The sequence below is a fragment of the Temnothorax americanus genome, unplaced genomic scaffold (genome assembly GCF_048541705.1).
Source record: "Temnothorax americanus isolate GAGA-0224 unplaced genomic scaffold, ASM4854170v1 Scaffold2, whole genome shotgun sequence".
Classification (NCBI taxonomy): domain Eukaryota; kingdom Metazoa; phylum Arthropoda; class Insecta; order Hymenoptera; family Formicidae; genus Temnothorax; species Temnothorax americanus.
Genome location: NW_027509338.1, coordinates 7,537,256 through 7,559,138, shown reverse-complemented (window position 1 = coordinate 7,559,138; position 21,883 = coordinate 7,537,256). Strand labels below are relative to the sequence as shown.

The 21,883-nt window shown below is 41.9% G+C and overlaps 1 protein-coding gene across 3 annotated transcripts in view; it reads left to right on the top strand.

The window, feature by feature from the left end:
* Nucleotides 1–21,883, top strand: part of Dip-lambda (Dpr-interacting protein lambda) — a 197,378-nt gene that overhangs the window by 152,811 nt on the left and 22,684 nt on the right. For all 3 annotated transcript variants that reach the window (XM_077405758.1, XM_077405760.1, XM_077405759.1), the window contains one exon: nucleotides 10,921–11,023. In XM_077405758.1, coding sequence (XP_077261884.1) covers nucleotides 10,969–11,023 — 55 coding nt within the window. In that variant the 5' untranslated portion in view covers nucleotides 10,921–10,968. The remainder of the gene's footprint in view (nucleotides 1–10,920; nucleotides 11,024–21,883) is intronic.

Sequence of the window (21,883 nt, the reverse complement as noted above, 5' to 3'; positions counted from 1 at the left end):
TTAACGAGAAACGCTCGAGGATTAGCCGTTAAAGAATATTAGCTGTTTTCGTACGGATCGTACGTTTCCGTTTCAGTAAGACATAATTTATGTGACTTTGATTGAGTTCGCTGGGTCGGAAAGGTTTAATGGCTTAGGAGAATTCCACTTGTGGCAAGAGATATAATTTTATAGCGTTGTAAATTGGATATTGAAACATAGAAGTTAATTTCAAATGGAATTTCCTTTGAATAAATTTTTGGAATGTGTTAATCAATATAGTTTAACAAAAATCGTGATAAAAATGTATAAGATTGGAGAGATACTTTACTTCAAGGCTTTTTTTTTTAATCGGGCCAATTCGTTGCAGAGGTACTCTATACAAAGGTCGGTGGTTATATAACTTACGCGCTGCGCGAAAGCTTTTTTCGACGAGGAAAACATTTCGGCCGCTGAAATTCCCGGCGTAGAAAACACCGAAGTTACAGCGCGCCCGCGCCGTGGGGGAGAGGATCGTTCTGCGCCATACACGACACACGTACAGAGCGCAATAAGGGTTTAACCGGTGTAGGTAATACGAAAACCGGTATCGGCGTACGCGAGTGCCTGCGATCGAAAGAAATCGCGCTACGCGCGGAATCGCGGGCAACTTATTTCTCCGCAAAGGAGCACCGTAACAAGCGGAATCGACGGGCCGTGTGCGATTGGGCTAAACGAATCGCGAAGCCGAGCCTGCAGGAGAAACATTTCTGATTAGACTTCCGGGCGTTCCCGAGGAGGGGTTGGAAGGTGGACACATGTCCTTATCCCATGGCATGTATGTCTTCCAGGTTCAATTCTGTTCTTATCGGAACGCCGGAGAATTGTAAACAAACGTGAAACCGTATATTACAAAGAATGTCACAAAATTCTTTGGATCAAGTAAGGTGTTAATTAAGTGTGATACTACTTCGTGAAATATTATGATTTATGAGCTTGCAATAATTTTTGAGAAATAATTTGTTGTATGATATGAAAGATATTTTTTGCCTAAAATATTATTATTTTGACTATTATCGTTAAATTGTTGTAGCGCTTAAATACTTATAAATAGACTCGTGCACTATATACTTAAGATTTTCCAAGGCCATTTGACACACCTCAATACTCTATTATACTATTATTTACAAAATAGCATTAAAAATTTTTAGGAAATATTTTATTGTTCTTTAGCAAGTAGATAATTTCTCTGTAGTGAACAGAGAGACGCGACTTTTGGAGCCTTGCAAACCAAGATCGCGATTCGCACGGTACGCGGGAGGTGGGAGATGGAAATGGGTCGGGGGTGGGCACGTGTACGAGAGAGTAACCAGTTGCCGTATCGCCTGGTTGAATAACTGCGATCCACCTGTCACGAGCAGGTACAAACGTCGAACAGTAGGAGGAGGAGGAGGAGGAGGAGGAAACACGGTCGTGGAAAACACACCTACACGATGTGCGCACGCTGTTGGAGCAAAATATCGTTCTTTCTTCGATTCCATAAAATTTATCAAACGACCCACCCCGCTGAGAGCAACCGATACACATTGTGTCTCACGGTCGTTCGCAGCCCGCGCAGATTGCTCTCGGGAGAAACGAGAGAGGCGTACTGCGCGACGTCGCGATTTCTGATAAAGTGAAAAGCAGTAATCGACTGATTGAGTGAGTTAGATACAATGCTCTTCGATTCCGTTGTGGCGGGTAAAATTGTTAAATTTAAAATTTGCTGTTTCGTTTTTGCGACTTCTTGCAGACACTTTTTTCAGACGTCAATTAAAATACGTGATGCTGATGGTCATGGTTATTTCAAAGAATATAAAGTTCACTAATTGCTTAATCTCGTTAAATCTATTAAATCTCTGATAATAAAAGACGTTTAAAAATGAATGCATTATTCAATTATATAGTTTACAAATGTGTTAATAGTTTTATGCTAATGTGATTTAATTAACCCTATTTACTCCAACGTGTTTTCCGCTCTTTTTAATCCTCGCATCATAACTCACGAACGAATTGACGAAATTTAATGTTCCAAAGCGCAAATTAAAGCTACTACTTTTAGTTTTAATTTGCGCTTTGGAAGATTAAATTTCGTCAATTTGTTCGTGAGTTATGATGCGAGGATTAGAAACCCGTTGAGACACGAAAGGGCTGGTTGGAATGAATAGGGTTAAAAATTGTTTTAATTATACGACTGTATAATTTATGAGTTGCATAAATTATAATGCAATTTACAATTAACAAAGTTTGTAATATGTTAGCGGTTATTTGAAAGACTAATAAAATATTTCGAAAAAAAGTTTTTATGGGGTTGTTAAATAAAATAAGTATGTGTCTATCCAGATGAATTTTTATCAAACGGAAAACCTAGCTGTTACGTAAAAATTGTATGAAAAGCGCGCGCTGAAGTGAAGTAACAGGTATTGAAATATTTAATAAATATGGCGCTCGCTGTTGCCAATCTCCCCCGGGAGGGAGGAAATCAGCCGGTTAATAATAGTCAGTCGGACGTTTCATTTTGCGCGATATTTCGTTACAAGTGGCGAAACGAGGTTTTCATTCTATGAATGCAGGCGGTCGTTCCATTTCTCGTAAAAGCTCGCGAGACGCAAAAGACATACGGCAGGGGAGAAAGGAGGAGAAGAGGGTGAGTTTTAGTTGTGTATTCGGAAATAGGAGAGGCGCGGTGTCGAGACGAGAGTAAATAGAGCGACTCCGTAACGCGCGCGCATTGAATAGAAAGATTTATTCGGCCGGCGCGGCGGGACAACTGTCACCTGAGCTGCGCAAGCCCGACGCGACACATTGACTTGTTTACATTGTGCCATTTTCGCGTTTTAACAAAAATTCCGCGGATGAATGGACAATGCCGTGGTTACAGGGTTTATCGTTAGAAAGACGTAAAGCGAGACATGAGTCTTGGAAAATTCTTTGAGGTTTTCATTTATTGTATTTAATTAATTATTATTTTATTATCATGTAATTATATTATAGAGCACGTATAATTATTTTACCACGCCTTAAATTTTTTCTTTTGAAAATATAATCGATTGTACGAATGGACCAGTATAGCTTCCCAATCGCATCGTGTGGGTATGTGTGAGTATGTGTGTGTGAACTTACACATTCTGCTTTATGTAGAATACTCATCGATTGCTAAGCACTTCCGTCTCTCGACTCGAGATTCTTTTTACTCTCGAGATTCTTTTGCCTTCGCGCTCTTCAATTCTGGATGCAATTTTCCGTCCGATAGATCGCCGCTTATTTTCTTAGATTGCGCCGTTGGGCTACACCAGTTCGCGTCTTGCGTGTTCGCCGACCGCGACAACGAACGAATTACGTCGGGTTCGAAGAAATTCCGGAAATTTCCGGTCCGGAAATAGAGCGTTGCATTAATTTATGTTTGCGAGATATAAACAAGCGCAATTACATCTATAAGTGCGACGTACGTGCCGTGTTATAATATAATACTGCGACGACATTATACAAGACGTAAATTGCAGATATCGATTCTGAGTGAATATATAACGGTATTAAATATATTAACAGTAAAATATACACAGTGATGGCGCGGATTGATGGATGTCCGATCAAACGCGCAAAGGAAAATAAAAAAGCCGTTGATTTACCTAAACGATCAAACTTTGGTTGAAATTTCTCGTAAAAGCCCGTTTTTACGCGACATTAACCCTCGGTGCATTTATGTACTTTTTGTGTATCCCGAACCCTGCGATCCTAGCATCATCAATTAATTACGTTGGCAAGTTGTACAAAAATAAATTATAATCTATATTATTATTATTTTAATTGGACTCCAGTTCAATAGTGGCTTTTTAATTTTATTATTATTTTATGTCCTACCTTACATCAAGTGACATGCAATATAATGGCAAAGAATATTGATAATAGTAAAAAATATTAGGATGAAGAAATGCCAGATTCTAGCTTTCTGCGACGTTCTTGCATTTCGCGCAATATAGTCGCTATACAATAGTGATACGTATACGTATGGTAATTATGTAACTGGATAGACTCTCGACTTATTTTATTGCGTGAAAATATTTTTTTTTTTAACGAGGAACGTTTTCGTCTTTACGTTGGCCGCGACCCAATTTAGTTTACGCTATCGCACGTCCATTATTTTCATACGATTATTTCGTACATACGCTCGAAACTGGCGGTCGAACGTCGAACTGACAGTGAGGGATTTCCGCGCATAGAAACGCGCCTGAAATCAAATTCGGTGGTTTTACCTTCCAAATTGGAGTCGTTTAATCGACGCCGGAGTGTCCGCGACAGAGCCTCCCCCCTCCCATTGTTATTTCGAATTGAATATATGCCGTTTTATGTCGCGCGGCGCGACCTCGGTCTATCGACGGGAAGCCTGCATCAGCCATATCGAGTTGCATTTTGAACGGTCCGCGTGGATTTGATTTCTTGCCTAGATTCAAAGATTAATGGGTTATCATTATACGCGCTTTTCGGCGAATTTTTTTTCGGCTTTTCTCGATTTTTACCACAATAGCAGTATTGTGAAGGCAAAAAGAGCTATTCAGTGCTATATATATATATATAGCTATATATATATATATATATATATAGTTGCCTCAAAATATTTCAAGCTAATCTAATGGACAGATTCATATATCATACAAAGCACGTTTTCACGAAGATAAATTTGGATTATTCCAATTTACGCAATTATCATTTAGAATTAATATTTAAATTACGAAATAGAAAAACATGTTCGGGGGCAGAAAGAAAGTCGCTTGATGAATTAACTTGGATGAACTCGTTCGTTCGCTCGCGCTCGTTTCGCGCGGCCTTATTGAATTAACTGCCGCCCTGTCCTGCGTAGGATTCAAGTGGGATATCATCCCCGAGTCTCTCGCGAGCGAGGCTGTGTATGCATGTAGCCCGGGAGAAATTAAGCTGGAGCTCCGCGAAAGAGTTTCGATTCCGCCTGGCATAATGCACTTCGGACCACGCGATAGAAATTCCGCGGGCACTCGCCCTCCCGCGTATAGGGATTCTCTGCGTACTTCAAATTTTCCACAAACGAGTTGCTAAGCGCGGCTTAGCCGGCCTTCTATGCGGCGAGCTCGCATTACGAAGTTGGCTCCGTTCCTGTTTTCCGCTACCGCGAAAACGGCCCTTCTCGATCGCGTTTCCTCCGCGCGCGCGGCAGAGATCCTCGGATCCTCCAACCCTCTCTTCTATCCCGCCCCCGTCATATTCATTAACGGCCGCCAAATGACACGGAATTGCGGCTAAAAGTGCGCGTACTTTGTCGCGTAACAAGGTTCACCATCCTGGGCGATGTTACCTTGAAAATCATGGTACCTCTATGCGCCGCTGAAACACGCGCGCGCATAAATGGTACGTGTGCGCGCGCGCGCGCGTGTGTGTGTGAGAGACGCCGAACGCGAACGCGTTGTGCCGAGAGCTTTTAAAAATATAATTGGAACGTCATGAAAGGTGAAAACACGAACGTCGTTGTGACGCGAAAGTACGCGACTTTTTAATAATTACGCTGTTTTTATCATCCCAATGCGCGCGACCTAATGGCGGCGAAATTACGGAACATATTAATTCGCGCAAGGTGCGGTAGATACTGAAAGGCAAAAGTAACGATCGTCCTGACGAAATTGATTCGATAATAATGGCTAACGTAAAATATATATATATACGCCGCGACGGCAGAACGGATTAAGCTATCGCGTTTGTTTGTATTAAATTCCTGATGCCAATATTTAAAAGTATCCTGTGATATCTCCTTCCACACTTCTCTGTACGTGAGAAAAATAATATAAACCGGTAATATTTTAAATAAAATATATTCAATCTGTGGTATATTGAAAATACATTTTACGATAAAAGTTGTAGCAGAGGACATTAAATAACTTTAAAATAACAATGATGCTTGTTAGACATGAATCTTTTACGACATCGATAAAAATTCAAAACATGTTTGCGTCATTTCACATTTACGAAGGCCTGGTAACTTGATTTCAAATGTGGGTACCGTGGGGCTAAGAATTCGCCGTGGACGAGTATTGAGAGCGCAGGTGTGCCCCGTGCGCACGTTTAACAATCGAATTAATGTTTAAAGATTTATCACGCGTATATCCGGAGAGAGAGGCGCGGAAAGCAATTAGCGCGGCGTGCGCCAGTCGCCAATTTGTACGGTTTACGTCGTTACGAACGAATAAATCCCAGGGCCCGGCGTCGCTGTCGTTACTACGAAGATTAGATTAACTGTCTCTTCATTTCGCGAGCGGAGACAGTTATTACCGCCGCAGGGCGTCTCGCGCCGAGAGTATAATCGTCCGATCGTGCGCGTTTCTCGTCCATAAACGTTTCGTATACGGCGAGACTTCCAACCGAGCTTCCAACTTCCTTCTCGTTCCCTCAACCCTGCCGCGATTGCACGCCGAGGCTTACCGAGGGCTTTATAGCTTACGATTAAAAGCAATGCCGAGCCGAAGAAATGCTTCTGCGCTATATACCGTTTCTCGATAACGTGCGACTCGAAATGCGAACGCGGTTCTATTAAGCGTCATCTGTATGCTATTGGTAGATGATTGCTTTGATACGAAGGATTAGGATATACGCTTGAATACAATATCGAAAAATTTAGTAATTAAACATCAGTACCCAGATAATTAATCGAAAATTATCCTGGATGTTATTCGGAAAATGATTACTCAATCCCAGAGATATGACTTCGGGTAACGGGACGGTGCTTGAGTACGCGGTGTACATACGAAGATATGTGATAAGACACGGTTCTCTATATTGGCCGCTGTGTATACTTTGTGGGCGACGTTCGCGTCTCTATTAAACGCCGTCTTCAATCCTTTATTTGCAATCGGCTATCAGCTCGCAGTTGGCACTCAAAGGGATTTGTCTTTCAGACATGACTGCGCGCGCGATCGATCGCAGGATGTATAAATTGTCTCGGAGTCTATATGATACCTTTTCTTTCAATTACGGATATCTCGAGACCAACGCAGATTTTCCGTCTAGAATTTTTCGCAACTCCTTCATTTGCAGCGTTAAGTATCTCGGTGGCAACAAACTCCCGACTTGAAATCCGATTAAAATCAAATCACGTGAAATTAAGTTATAAGTACAAGACTTCGTTATACAATTCCGTCTCTGTAGCTGATTTTGCGAATCAAAATCTTATTTTTCCTCACTTTTAATTTAGAAATTATATAATTAACATTACAATGTTAAGACAATTTGTGTTTATCATCTGCCGCGGTATAGGTATACTTTACATGATTATATGATCGTAGAATGATGATCCACGATGGATTTGCTCTATAATCGAGAGAAAATATGCTGCTTTTGGTTTCACAGATTTTAAAATGAACGCAAATAAGCGCAATCTTGAAAAAATATTGGGATATTCCTTATTCTGATTAACGAAGTAGTATCTATCTGGACTGAGAGGGCCCGCCTTCTCTCTTTGCTCCCGCGCTCGCCAGCGCGAAATGTGGAGTCGCGTCGGCCGTACGCGCGCGACTTCTTATCACCGGCGCGTTCAATGCATAAAGCATAAAGTTTGTATCTCATGCATACATTCATAGAGCCGTCGGCGTCGGTGCGGCAGCGCGATGGCGGGAGCGAGACGAAAGTCATAACTTACGGTGCGTCCCACGCCTCTTCATCCCCCTGTCCGCCTCTCCCTCGGCATATGTATCCCATCCCCCGTAACCACCGTCGTCCCACTCTCGGGAGTATCGAAACACCCGCAAAATCACCGGAGGGTGACTGAGGCACGTATGACGGCTGGCACTCCTCTCGGCGATTCTCGGTGCGCTCAAAATTCCATTTTCCCACGGAAAAATTCCATTTTTCCATCGGGGGCCCCACCTTCCTCTCTCTCTTTCTCCCTCCCTCTCTCTTCTCGATTCATTGAAAAATAGTCCACTTACCGCGGCCTCTTTTTGCGATAAATCAATCGCGCCTTTCCGACTGTACTCCATATAACCATCCCTTTCCGCTCCCCGTCCTTGCCATCTTTCATTTTTCTTCGACGCGGCCCTCTTCCTCCAGGCGCGCCTCCGATGCATCGGCCGCGGGGGATGGATTGTCTTCCGAGATGACTGCTGACAAATAGGGAATCGATCCGCCGCGCATCAGCCGTTACCGCCATAAAGCTGCCGCAACAAAGCGTCGTTTTGATGCTTTATGGGCATCGCGTCGCATCGCCGGCCGTAGGCGGGATGACGTTGTCGGAATCGGGAATGGATGTGCGTAGCGGCTTGTATTGGCCGTCCAGAGGGAAAGAGAGAGGGAGAGAGAGAAATGTTCGTTTAGCGGATGAACCGAAACGTCGAGCGGGCGTTGCGACGGCCAACGCGTTGCGCGTTGTGACGCTTTATTTGTTCGCGTTGCGTTTGCATGCAAACTCAACGCGGACAACGAATTTTACCCTTGTATGGGATACACAATAGAATTTTGGAGCCTTCTAAAAGTTGGATTCTCCCTCGTCAACCTTAGAATATCACGATCGTGTAAACGACTGACGCACACACGCACGATAAATCTCTTATTTTGAAAAGCTTATTATTTAAGTATCTCAGAAAAAGTTTTTACGATTTTCCACAATATTCGTATTCGAGAGAATCGACTCTGCTAGAAAATATAGATTGAAAATGTGAAATAATGCAAATGTTTTTTTTTTATTGTTATTATTTACATATATATGTAGATAACATTTTCGCATTTTATTCTAAAAGCTATCTTTTTACATTTTTTTCAGTCTTAAAAATTGCTGCATCGAGCCATACAAGAAAATATACGGAGCGCGCATTCTTATTTTAATTAATTTTACTGCGTGCAAATTAATATCCCTGGCGAAAATAATGTTTATTGAAAATTTATATGAAGTTATTTAAGTGTTGAGTAGATGTTCTTATATTTGAGCTTTAAAATATTTATTAAATTGTTTATGAGATGTAAATTTAAACATGGAATTGTTCATGCAATGTTCACGGCTACGTTTGACAGGCGTTCGGAAAGTGTGGTGTTTTCGAAGTGTTGCAAATGTTCACGAGGTGTTTTAAGCAGCAGTTCTTTTAATAAACAAATTATTTTCGCCAGGGTAACCATGCATTATTTGGACGAACGACAGACGCTTCACCGCGTCGATGCTCAACTCGTTCATTTTTACGTGCATCTCACTTCGGCTACACTATTTAGTGCATCGTAGAAATTGTAACTCTCGGAGGTGATAGTGGATCGCAGATTGATCTGCGTTGGGAGCAGGTGCGGCCCGTGAGGGATCGATGGCTGCGCGTCGACACTTTCTTTCATCGCGTGACATGCAAGGGAATAAAAATTCCTCATCCGCGGTTTTATCGACATCGCGGAATGAGTCGGCGGATGTTCCGCCGTCGAGGAAAAAGCGCGTACTGCCGCAGGACGCGGAAAGAATAGTGCGTTATCTGACGCAAAGATTCCACGAAAGACACTCTGAACATTCACCCTGAACATTTTATTACAATCAATATTTCATAATTTCGTATTACGTATAGATACACACATACACACATATAAATCTTTTAGTTAATATTAATTGTGACATTTTTTGGACATTGTATTTTAATGTTTTCTCATATAATTGCCGTAATTTTTTATCTCGAACGTACAACTATATACACAGTTTTCGAAAACACAAGTTTTTAGAAAGATCTTTATTACGAGATTGGAAAAGTTTGAAACGTTATATTGAAGTTTTTCATCATGGCGTTTACTTTCAAGTTAGTGTTTGAAAAGTTGAAAAAGGCAGTAATGTGATAAAAGAAAATATGGATTGTGCCGTTAGTATTAGTCAACAACCACCTTGGAAAACAGCTTCGAGTGCAACTTCCAGTATAACAAAGATTAAATGTACTTTACTTTGCTACAACCTGTAACTTCCTGAGAGCTTACTATTATTCCGTCTGTGTTTGTGTTGTTTACATTGTGCGCTGTATGAGGAAATCGCTAATAAAATAGATACATTTCTCTCTTCTCTCTGAGCCATTTCTGGTTTTCTTACTTAAATTTAACACATAAAACTATTATTTATATAGCACATTTTCTTAGATATTTTTTTCTTGTATTTTCCTATACATCTTATTTCTGTCTTCTTTTCTATTCAAGAGAAATCTTTTTTTTAAAGCTGTTTTATTTTCTTCTTTAAGTTTTTAGCCGAGATGTCAAGGAGGGACCGTGCAGAGGACTCTCCTCACGTGCTCCTCGCCAATGCCTAATACTTAATCGGTTTTCATGAACTATTGTTCATATGCGCCCGTTCGTGACAGCCGAGTCACGAGTGCGCGTGTATTACGATATGCTTCCGTGATCTTCAACCCCGTCGAAATAACGAGAAGACGCCTCTCTCGGCGTAACTCCCTTAATTGGGTGATAGGATAACTACGAGGTGGTCATTAATTACAGTCGAACTCCTGGCGTTGCGGTTAGTTTGCTTCGAAGCTACTTTCGATCTTCTGCTCCTTCACCCTCCTTCCATTTCCGCTATATACCACTTTCCCTCGGCTGCTCCCTTTTTCTCCTTCGCCAATCCTTTCATTTCTGCAAAGAGTATCGAAAGAGTTAAAATAAACGATAATTAAAATTGACGTGTTCTCTTTCTCTCTCTTTCTCCTTTTTACATCAGGGAAAGAATAAAATAAAAAACTGTGGAAATAAATAATATGTGATGGAAGATAGAGCAAGAAAAAATCTCTCGCGTTTACTTATAGATATGAACCTGATATGAATAATTAATCCGATTTATTCAACTTATTGATAAATATTTAATATCGTAGGGACATATTTCAATATTGAAAGTCTCACTTGTTAGCTTTGTTAACTGTTAACAAGCTGCATGTTTATTGAAAAATATTTCTTGTCTATTTTCAGATCGCCGACTGGTGTCCCGAAGACTCATCAGAAAACTGGTCGACTCTCATGGCAGCGCGGAAACTCGCAGCCCTCTTCGCCGCGGTCCTGCAACTTTGCTTATGTGAGTGAGTCTCCCTTTCTCTTCATGTTTGCACCCTGAGACTCTCGTAATCCGTTTACAGTTTAGGTTGTTTGAGACATCGCCCGCCAAATCCCGAATGTGAGAATTCACACAAAGTTCACGCTTTCTAATCTCGTAAGAAATGAATATTCTCTCACATTGTTGTTATTTTTTTACATGTGTCTATAACTTTGTCTATCCAGCGAATAGCCGAGTTATTAAGAGCTCAAGTTATTAAGTCAACTATCTTGATAAGTTAGAGACGCTATTTCTGCGTCTCGTCTTCGGGCGAAAAATTTCTGATCATTCTTTTGGCGTTTACCATCCCCGATCTTCTCGCGATGTCATCCGGAAGTCACGGTATTTCCGAGCACGAGAGAGGCCATGGCGGTTCTCATAATTCGATGAAAGAGCCGGGACGAGCGAAGGAAGCGAAATGGACCGTCGTAACGGCGGGAGAGCCGCGTCACATCGTCGTGACGGGAAAAAGGACGAGATTGAAGGTCCAGGGAAAAGGATGAATCGAAAAGGGACGATCGCACGAAGGCGTCGCCTTCAACCGCACCGACTTTCATGAGGAAGCCATGGCACGGAAATTCCCCCGATGTCGTACAACAACTTTCCTTCGCGATATTGTTTGTTCCGACGACAGCGAGTGTGCTGAACCGTTACGTCGAAGCGGGAATAGCGCTCGAATATTTGCTGCGGAATACGATGTAAATATGAAGATAGTTATGGTTAGATGGCCGATATAAAAGAGTCATGCGCGATATTTTATAGGATGTTTATTTGAACCATCGACATTTCTGTCATTTATAACAGACATCTCAAACATTTCCTTGGGCAAAAGTAAAGAGTTTACACACGCACAATGGTGTCTTCCTTCTCTCGTCTAAGTAAAATTCTAATTTTTTTTACAACAATTCAAAAATTAAATAAAACTATTTAACATACGGCATTTTTAAAATGCTTATTTCAAATATCAACTCTCAGCTATCGCAGTATTTCGAATCAAGATGCATATAATATAATATATAACAATAATTAAGAGAATATGAATTTGTCGATATCTCTATATTTCTCGAGTCACCGTTACAATCTCTACACTCAGAGAAATGGACAGTTCGTTCAAAAATTAACAAATGGATAATCCGATGTCGGAATTATGAAAAACCGATCAAGATTAGATAATAATGTCCAATCAATGATAGCCGGATATCATTGATAATTGATCGGTTATCCATTTGTTAATTTTTAAACGAATTGTCCATTTCTCTGAGAGTGTACAATATCGAATTTAATTTTCTTTTCTTGCCCGCTTCAAAACCCATGTGTCGCCCTCGATCTAAAGTGGGTCCCACGTGTTACGATAAACTCCATATAATCCATCCTAAGGCCCTTTTATGTGTCAGGCCCTAGGCCCTCGGCGAGTAATCCGCTACTCTGTGTCCGTGAGCTTTCCCCGAATCGACGAAGTTCCGTTGTAAGCCGCGGCCATAAGACGCAACGGATGTTACCTTGCCGGCCGTTCTCGCCCGACTCTGAATCTCTTACTCGGTTATATCCGCGCTGCGGTGGCGGCGGCGGCGCCGCAACGACCCTACCCAGGACGATACATCGTCGGGGGTGGCCCCGGCGCGAGGGAGTTTGTAGGATCCACTTAAATCCACCGTGATTTACTCGGGCACGCCGCGTCCAAACCTCCTCCTCCTCTCGCCTCCATCTCCCGCTCCACAGCGGGATGCAGCCGCAGCCGCAATAAGTAACCGGGCCTCGAGCTTTTCGGAAACGCCGCGCCGCTGGAAAGCGTTAAGGAGGATTCGTCAGCCGACGGTTAGCCCTTAAGCGTATACATAGCGCGTCATATTTATCACTTCTTCTCCTGGAGAGAAGAGGCCGTTAATTAATTATATCTTTACCTTAACTTCTGGAGATTTTGCTCTTCGTACTAGAAGTTTTGCTCTCGATTATTTTCACTGTTATTATTTTGTTAATTACTTAAACAGTCCTTTTTTGTTCTCCTTCGGTATGTCTGCTGTTGCACGAGACACACTACTGTACATTTCTAAAGCGAAAGAATCGCAGATAGAAATCGCGGCGTTTCGTTGACTGAGCTTTTCTAAAGTTGATTATATAATAGTGTACCTTATACGGGCAAAGACTCCGTGGGTATTAAAATGCCGACTCTTTTGTCCGCCGAGAATTAAAAGAGAGAGAGAGAGAGAGACAGGGAGACCAAAGGATTTAGACGAGGGCGTAATTAATTTTGGCGGTATTTCTTATTTTTAATTGTCGGTCTTATTATTGCTCCACCGCTCTCTTTATTATTTCACTTCCGATACTTTGTTCCGCCCTCTCTCCGAGGGTTGAGCGCGAGATCGTACGAAATAGTATTACGGTATTTCTTTGAATCGAGGGAATTTACGGGATTTTTACGAAGCGCGTTTCAGCTCTGTCTGTAAGCTCCGAGTCGCAGCGAGAGAAACAAAGCGTATATTTCTTTTTTTATTACATAACGCTTGGGAAAATAACGCGACCGATGTTTCTCTACACGAGTATCGACGCGGAATTCTCTCGCGCGCGGTGCCACGTCATTATGTTCGCAATTTTTCTCGATTCATTTCGTTATCCGTATTTTTTGCTTACGGAAACGTCAATTAACGGCATATCGCGCCGAGCACGCGAATACCACTGCAAAACTGCGGAACAGCGTTGCGCGATAATAATCGCGCCATTAACGTAATAATTACAAATGCGAACGTTAATGCGCTCGCCTAATGTCGCGTATAACCGTGATGTTTCCACTCTTTTTTCCATGCATATCTAAAAATATTACTTTATAGTCCCCCAACGCGCACCTCCCCATAATCTCGCAATACGCTCTTGATATATCCAATCTGTCTTCAAAAAAGAGCGCTATAAAATTTTTATCCGCACCTTTACATCAAATGCATAAAAATTCAAGTCAAAATGAAAAAGATTAATATATTTTTTTGTTCGTGGTGAAAATTGAATGTATTAATCGATATTTTGTCTCGTTTTTTAAATCGCGCGGTGACATCGGCTATTCTTATTCCAATGTACTATATCCGCATTATTCCTTGGCACTTTTAATAGATTTCCGATATGTGTCAGGAACAAAATTTCCATTTTAACTGAGAGACTCCAGTTTATTTCATTATAAATTCACCAAACAAAGAAATTAGGTAAATTGGACTTTTTACATGTCTAACTGGACATAAAAAATACTGCAGTTAATAACTTGTTTTTAGATTTTCACAATTTTTATATTATGATATATCAAGTCTTCTTTCCTCTCTTTATTTATTTATATAAAAATTAATATATTTATATATAGGGCAGCCATATATATATATATTTTTTTTTTCAGATAAAATTAATTCACGGTCGATGCGAATTGGTCCAATCTTTACATTCATAAGATCGTATTCTCGTCGGCGGTCAATTCTCGCCACACGTTTCCCGGGCGAGATTTACGAGCTTCTTGAGTTGGCAAAAATCTTTTATATCGGCTTTCGCGGCTTCGGCGAATCCTCCGCAAGGATCATGCGGGGCGAGGTATCGTTTCGATTCGATCCGCTCCATCTTCATCCGGCGGTCGACTCGACGGCGCTGATGACACGCGGGAGAGAGTGCCAGCTTCCATTTTCAATATCGCGCCGACAGTCGCCTTCATGCAGGATCCTCGATCCTCGCCTTCACGGCGGATCCTACGAGTCTCGGGCGTTCGTCATTGCTCGCGACATTATCAGCGATTCGCGGCGCCGGTTTTCCCACGTCGATTTCTATGTGCATGGATGTACGTATTGAAACGCATGGCAATAAGCTGAATTGAAATTAAATATCCGAACTATCGACGCTAGAAAAATTATGTTGTCTCGTCGTTCGACTCATCGTCAATCTTATTGAAATCAATTGTTATCTAACCATAAAATCTGTATTTTTAATTTAATATTACATTGAGGGTCAAGATTATCTCTATATACATTATTTATTTACTATTTACTTATAGACGCGAAATAAATAAAAATAAAAATATATAGATATAAATGTTACGAAAAAAGATACAAATTGTATTTCCAGCGCTGATTTTTTTCAGTGAAAAATTTATGTCCTGATTCTTTGACAGATTTGCAACCGAGTTTTCTTTTATAAAAAACTCAGCGAAAGATTGGATAGGTTGCGCTCGTATAAATTTTGATGGATTTACCGATGATACATCCGCGTATATTGGAGCTTCATACGCTGTTTGTAATTAAATATCGCGAGATACGTAATTCTCATAAAATAGCAACGCGATAAGTTACGCGTATAAACATCGAGCGTTTTCATTACGGAAGCTTAGTCCATTCGTTACACAAGCTTGTGATTTTCGGGCATTCAAAGAGGGTAATTTATGAGATGGAGAGAGAGAGAGAGAGAGAGAGAGAGAGAGATAAAAGTGCGCATTTTCATAAAACGTTTGTCATGAACTTTATTTTTATATTAATATACATAATTGGATACTTTGATACTTATGTTTACCGAAGATTATGAAATTTCTCTTTCTTCCTGCAAGAACGTCGTATAACAAGCTAAGAAATAAGATATGTTTGCCATGTTACGTCCCAACGATATCAAATGCTATCGTCGAAGTTCGCGCGAGACGCATGTAATCCGCGTAATCCGTCAAGCAAGGTGGATGTAACTGGCGCGGCACGATATGGACAAAGTTCGTCTCGGGCTATCCGACGCCGGCCGGCACCGGAATAATTGAAAATGTCACGACAATTGCACTGAATGTCGCTGTAACTCCGCCGTTGACTAATGCAAATGGATACATTCAAATTCTATCGGAGAATTAATAATTTTCTCTCGTATCGGGACCGGCGGCGGCGGCGGCGTCGCGCGATAGCGACATATCGTGTTGTCAAACTTAACAAGACCGATACTATATCGTATTAATACCGTCGTCAAACTTGAGAGGCGTTTCCGATCCGCGATCCTCGATCAGTCTTGTTTAGCTCACTATCTTTGGCCATCTTTAACTTTTTCCTCTTTTTTTTTTAGTCATGCACTCAATGTTTAACCCGTTAAACGGATTCTGAAAAAGAAGGAAATTTACTTAAATTTATAAGAGGACGATATAGGTGAGACGATATTGTTATTTAATTGCACGAGATTCGCCAGCAAAAAATTTCATTCATTTTTAATTTCTTACGATGATTATTTTTTTTCGCCCGAGAAAAAATTCATCCTACGTTGAGCAAAGGATTTATTATTAAAATGAAGCTAGGAGATTCTGGAGCGCCTGGTGACAGTCTGTGCGTGTGCGAGGCTCGAATTCTTCGCGGAGGACGCATCGACGTTTATTCGCGTCATGGAGCGGCATTTATTCGCGTTGCACACACTTGCCGGAAGATTTTAATGGGTGAAACCGTTTGAAACGCGCCGAATATATGTTACAGATATTTCGCTCTCTCGCGAACTACACGTCTATATTTTTTCCCGTAATTATTCGCATGTCCGCGAGCGAGATACGCCGTAATTAAATTAAACACGCGTGAGCGTCGCGCCAATGTGAAAATCGTGATGACACGATTTTGCATGAAACAGAGAGAGAGAAGAGAGAGAGAGAGAGAGAGAGAGAGAAAACAGCAGGAAAAAGTCCGAGATCAACATACGGCGAGGTTCCGCGTGCCGCGATCTATTTTTGAATGCGTATATACTCGGTCTTTTTGTTTCGAGAATAAGGAAAAAGTGAACGTGATAATCGCAAAAGAGTATGTATTCAACGAACACGGGCCGCAGAATTGATTCTAAATAAAGCGTCACATATTCCAGGTTCGCCCGAGGCGTCGATAGTCGGGACGCGCGTCTCGGAGCATAAAAAGCAAAATGAGGAAGTTAGTCACTCGAAAGAAGGCTTTATACCGCTTTATATCGCTTTTACGACTTTAAACGAAGCGCAGCATCGAATGGTACCGTCGCACGGCTGGCGGTGTAGTATAGGGAGTGGAAAAGTTGTCTTCCTTCCGCTGCTGGCAGCGCGTCGTCCCGCGCGATGGCAAAACTCGCTTCTTCGCGAGACGCCCGAAGGCGGTACACGGGGAACTCATTTGGCATTCGGGACAGGGGGAAGGTTGGAGATAGCCGTTGAAGGATGCGGGCCAAATAAACGAGTGTCCGAATACGTTTAAGCAAATGCGTTTCTCCGCTGTAACGCGAGAAGTTTATTCTTTTCTTCGGCTGCGTCGCGAATCGTCGCCGAGCCTCTTTCGCGAAAAGAATAACGTAGTTAACCGACCACACACACACTTCGGAATTCTTTTCGCGAGACTGCGAAATCGCGTGAAACTGCCGTAATACCACGTAATAAATATTACGAGAAAATAACGATATATCGCATTGATATGAAGATATAAGAGACATGAAATTGAAAACATGAAATTTGTATGAAAATTACTGGCGGAGATATATGAAGAAGCTAATGGACATCTTTAATGGAGAGAGCGTAAAATAGAATTTATTGAAGCCGCGCGCTAAAAAAAGTTCGGCCACCGTTAATTGACTCAGTAGACGCGAATACATGAACGCGGAATAAAGTTGCAATGAATATTATGTGAAACTGGGTGTGAAATAGAATTTTTTAGAATAATTAAAAGTGCTGCAGCGCAAATAGTAAATAAACTTTCTAAAACTTCTATAATTCTGTATTTTTATATTTTGTTTAATGATTTTTATTCAGAAAATTTGTATGAGTATCAATAATGATGTTGCATCTATTAACGGTCTTTATTAAAAGATTTTAGTGATTAACTTCAAATATTTTCGTCAATAAATCTGCGCATTAATATCCGAGATTTAAAAAAATGATCGTATAACTGAGACTATAAAAATCGCCTAATAATATCCCCACCTACGAGAAGCTGTAAAGATAGCGCCAGGTTAAGGAAATTGAAACACAGTTACTGCGTTTAGTGTCCTTAACTGCAAACACGCTGGCATTGCGAGCATTTTCCTGGGAACGTATTGGGAAAAATAACGATTCGACGAGGACGTGTAAGTACGTAGAAAAAGAATACAAGTATAAAGGTGGACTGGGAAGAAAACCATGGGAAGGAGGAGACCCATATAGCCGCGCTTCCCACAGATTATGCTAACGAGACAATCCCTACGGTACACCGGAGGCGCGCGTATAACCGACTCTTTTTTTTCTCGTTCGTTCGGCGAAGATCCCCGCACCTCTCTCAGACCGAAGGAACGAAACTAGCAGGCGTATCCTGAGACAAACGGAATTGCCCGGGGCCTTCTCAGCGTGGTGCGTAAAAATAAATTACTGGCAAACGTGGAATATTTCGAAGAAGTTTTAAGACGATTTCCCGACGCACCGATAATGAGCGATTATAATAGGGACAGATTCAATCTTTTAAAAATAATAGCGGGGGTGGGCTATTTATATGAAAGAATCCCGCACCTTTTATTTATGAAGATTATTTGTATCACTGTTACAGTACCTACCTTGTATTTTATTTCTTTTTTTTTTCACGATTTTGCTTCAAACCTCTATTAGACATTTGATCCGCACTCTCGTTTACCGCCAAATTCCTTGGAGAAGAAGCCGCTTTATCTTTTTTCTCGGTACCAATCTGCGACGTATTTTCATCAAGCGTTCGGCAATCACGTCCTTAATTGCGCAATCACGCACGCTCCCTTTTTTTACGGCGGCATATAGCGACGTACAGTGACGCTCGGTACGAGAGAAGCTCGCGGGTATTATCAGGGAGTGCAGCTCGCTCTTGCTCTTAGACTCGGCTCTCTCTAACTTCTATCTACCAGCGGATTCCCCATTTAAGCCAAAATCAATAGGCGCGTGCTCCGATCTGATAAGTATCCCGAAGAGAGAGGAGAGCCGTGCCTCTCCCTCATCGGGAGAAGATCCTCTTGCGTCACACACTTAATACATACATTTGTCTGTATGTGTCTGAAACTGTCTTCGGCTCCTCCCACCTACCTTCTACCTATCATGATTCGCTCGAGAGTAATGGTGAAATAGATTTTTTATCGTCTTTGCATTTCAAACTAATTTTAACACACGGGCCCAATATTAAACTTTTATGCTAACTTTTGTTTCGGGAGAACACGTGCTCGCGCTCGAGTTATGAGATATAATGCGTAATTTTGATACGTATCACAATAGGCGGAGGAGGACGCGATCCCGAGGGAGGTGGGTTTACAATCCCCATTTTAAATTACTTCGCGCTGCACCGACGGTATCCCTGAATTTACGCAGGGTCACGTGCGATCTCGTTCCATTTAAACGCGGACTTTGCCGTGTTTCGCTCAGCCTTCTTTCCTCGGCGAGAGCGTCCCGGCGGCGTTTTTACACGCCACCTTCGTCTCGCACGGCCGTAAATCCTTCGTTACCGGGAACTTTTTAACGAAACTCTTGCGCGTAATCCCTTCGGCGTTCTGTGTTTGCCGTAAAGATTCCGTCGTCGTCCGCGCGCGCGACACGTGATGTAGTCCTCCGCCTCCGTTTCCCTCGCGCGGTCGCGCGTTCTTTGTCTTACGCAATATACCCTCCGGTGGAGAACACACGCGCATCGAGCGAACTCGCGAGCGCGCTTTCGCTCGTCGTGCAAGAATCCGTGGAATTTTTCGAGTTAGCTCTCCGAGCTGCCGCGATCTGAAAATCCGGAACATTTGAGCAAAAACAAAAAGGCCGAACGTTTAATCCTCGCGGAAATACGGAGTAATTCCGCTGTCTTTCTCCCCGCGCCGCCCCGAACAGTCGCCCCCACCGCCTGTTCTCGATTGTCCTTTCGGTCCGGGCTACCTTTTCTCTTTTTAATTAAAACAGAACTTTTGTTCAATTACATTATACACGGGGCGTTTCAGATTCACCACGAGTCGCGAGTTTTTATAGCCATAGGTACTCGAGACCGAATTAAGAAAAATAGAGGTTGTTCCAATATTCCGGCATCGATAATTGGAGTGTGTACACAGTAGAAAACTTCATTGTTCAATTGATCTCGTGTAGACTCAATTTCGTAACAAACTTAAATACTACGATATTAATATCACTTTATTGTTGCGTATGTGCAAGATTTCATTCCGATAAGTTCGGATAATTACAAGAACATGAAGAAGAAAATGAAAAAGATGTAGGAGCTAGCAAGCTATATGTACCTGTAAAAATAAAGATGATAATTTGATCTCAAGGGGACAAAATACAGAACAAAAGAGAAACAAGAAAGATAAAGAACAGCCACTTAAATAGGCAGTAGTATAAAATGTGAAGAACATAAACAGAACCCAAAAAGTTAAATGTTAAATATGGGAGTATTTCAGTTTACGGTCAAATTTTTGCAAGAGAAAAATCCACGTTTAATTTAAAACCGAAAGAAACTTAATATTGCGAAGCCGAAAGTTAATTTTGTGAGGAACAAACGTTCTCTTCGTTACTCCTGTCGGCTCTCAATCGCTTGTATCGTGCCTGCCTGAGTTGCGCGCGCGAGTTGCGTAGGTATCGAAATAATTTTGCTGTGACAGGCGCAAATGTTTCTTTGATGACATCGGCTCATTGTCGCTACCCACGCTAATAGTCGCTTTTGCCCGGAGCACGTCTGCCTATTAGCATACGCATTCGAGCGTGTCGCGTTTCTTGCTGCTCCCAGCCGTTCTCGTTCGCTGAACATCACATGAAATGGAATCTCCAAAAGTCCTCCTCCCGCTCAATTCCTCTTGATAACTCATTTTCTTAGCAAACAGCGAAGCGTTGTTTCATGAACCGCCGTGTGGTTGCTTAAACGTCTTGTAATTAAGTAGCAAAGTCAATTTCACATTGTCAAAAGCGTCATCTTTCTTGCGTGAGGTCGTACAGTTCTCCCAGCTGTTCGATCTCATTTGCCGCGAATACACGAAATAAAATCTCTAAAACTACTTTTTTATCCTTCTTGATAACTTATTTTCTTAGCAATAGCAATAATGAAGCGTTGTTTTACGAGCCATCGTTTACGGTTGCGTAACTACATTAAGTATAAGAAAGCCTGTTTGATATTATCAAAGCATCACCTTTTTTGCGTGAGAACCCGCGTTATTCTGACACAACTTGGGGAACCTGAAACGTTGAACAGATCTGCGCATTCCGGACGATTACGAAGTATACCCTAAGATATGTGTGTAACACAGCGATAGGGATAGATTTTCATATCGCGCGACTTTTCCCCAGGGCTGACGATCATTTCGGCCCGGGAACATTCCGTTATCTCGCCCGAACGAGAGACCGTTCGGCCAGGGAGCACATTTTAGATTCGCGATTTCAACGATATAGCAAATCCATGTAGCAAAATCCAAACTCTTTGAATCGGCGTACGGCTCCGCGGCCGCCATTGTATGGGGTGGCTTACCGTCGTTTTCCCGGGATAAAACCCGGGGTATCACCGGATACCGCTCGTCCCAAGTCTATCGCCGGAGAGCCGTCCGACGGGGTCTCGAGGATTCTGTTCCGTCTCTTGAATTAGGAGGGAGTGACGACGCCCAGTGACTTTTATAATCGCCTTTAATACACCGCTCGCGAAAGGTCGCTTTCAGATGCTGCATAACTATTTTATTAACGCTCGCGAGTGCTTATTGCGCGGCAAGAACGCCCGACGATTTTATTAGTTCTCGCAGTTGCTCGTAGAAGAATTATAGCGTTTTTCACTGGCAGAACTGGTGCGCACTCAGTGCACATTAAAGCCGTTGTACACTGATTTAAGTTTCTAATATTTAAAGTAAAATGCAAATATTTCGACTGATAAAATACTCAGTACATATTTTACCAAATAGTGCAATAAAGAATATTGAGGATTTCAT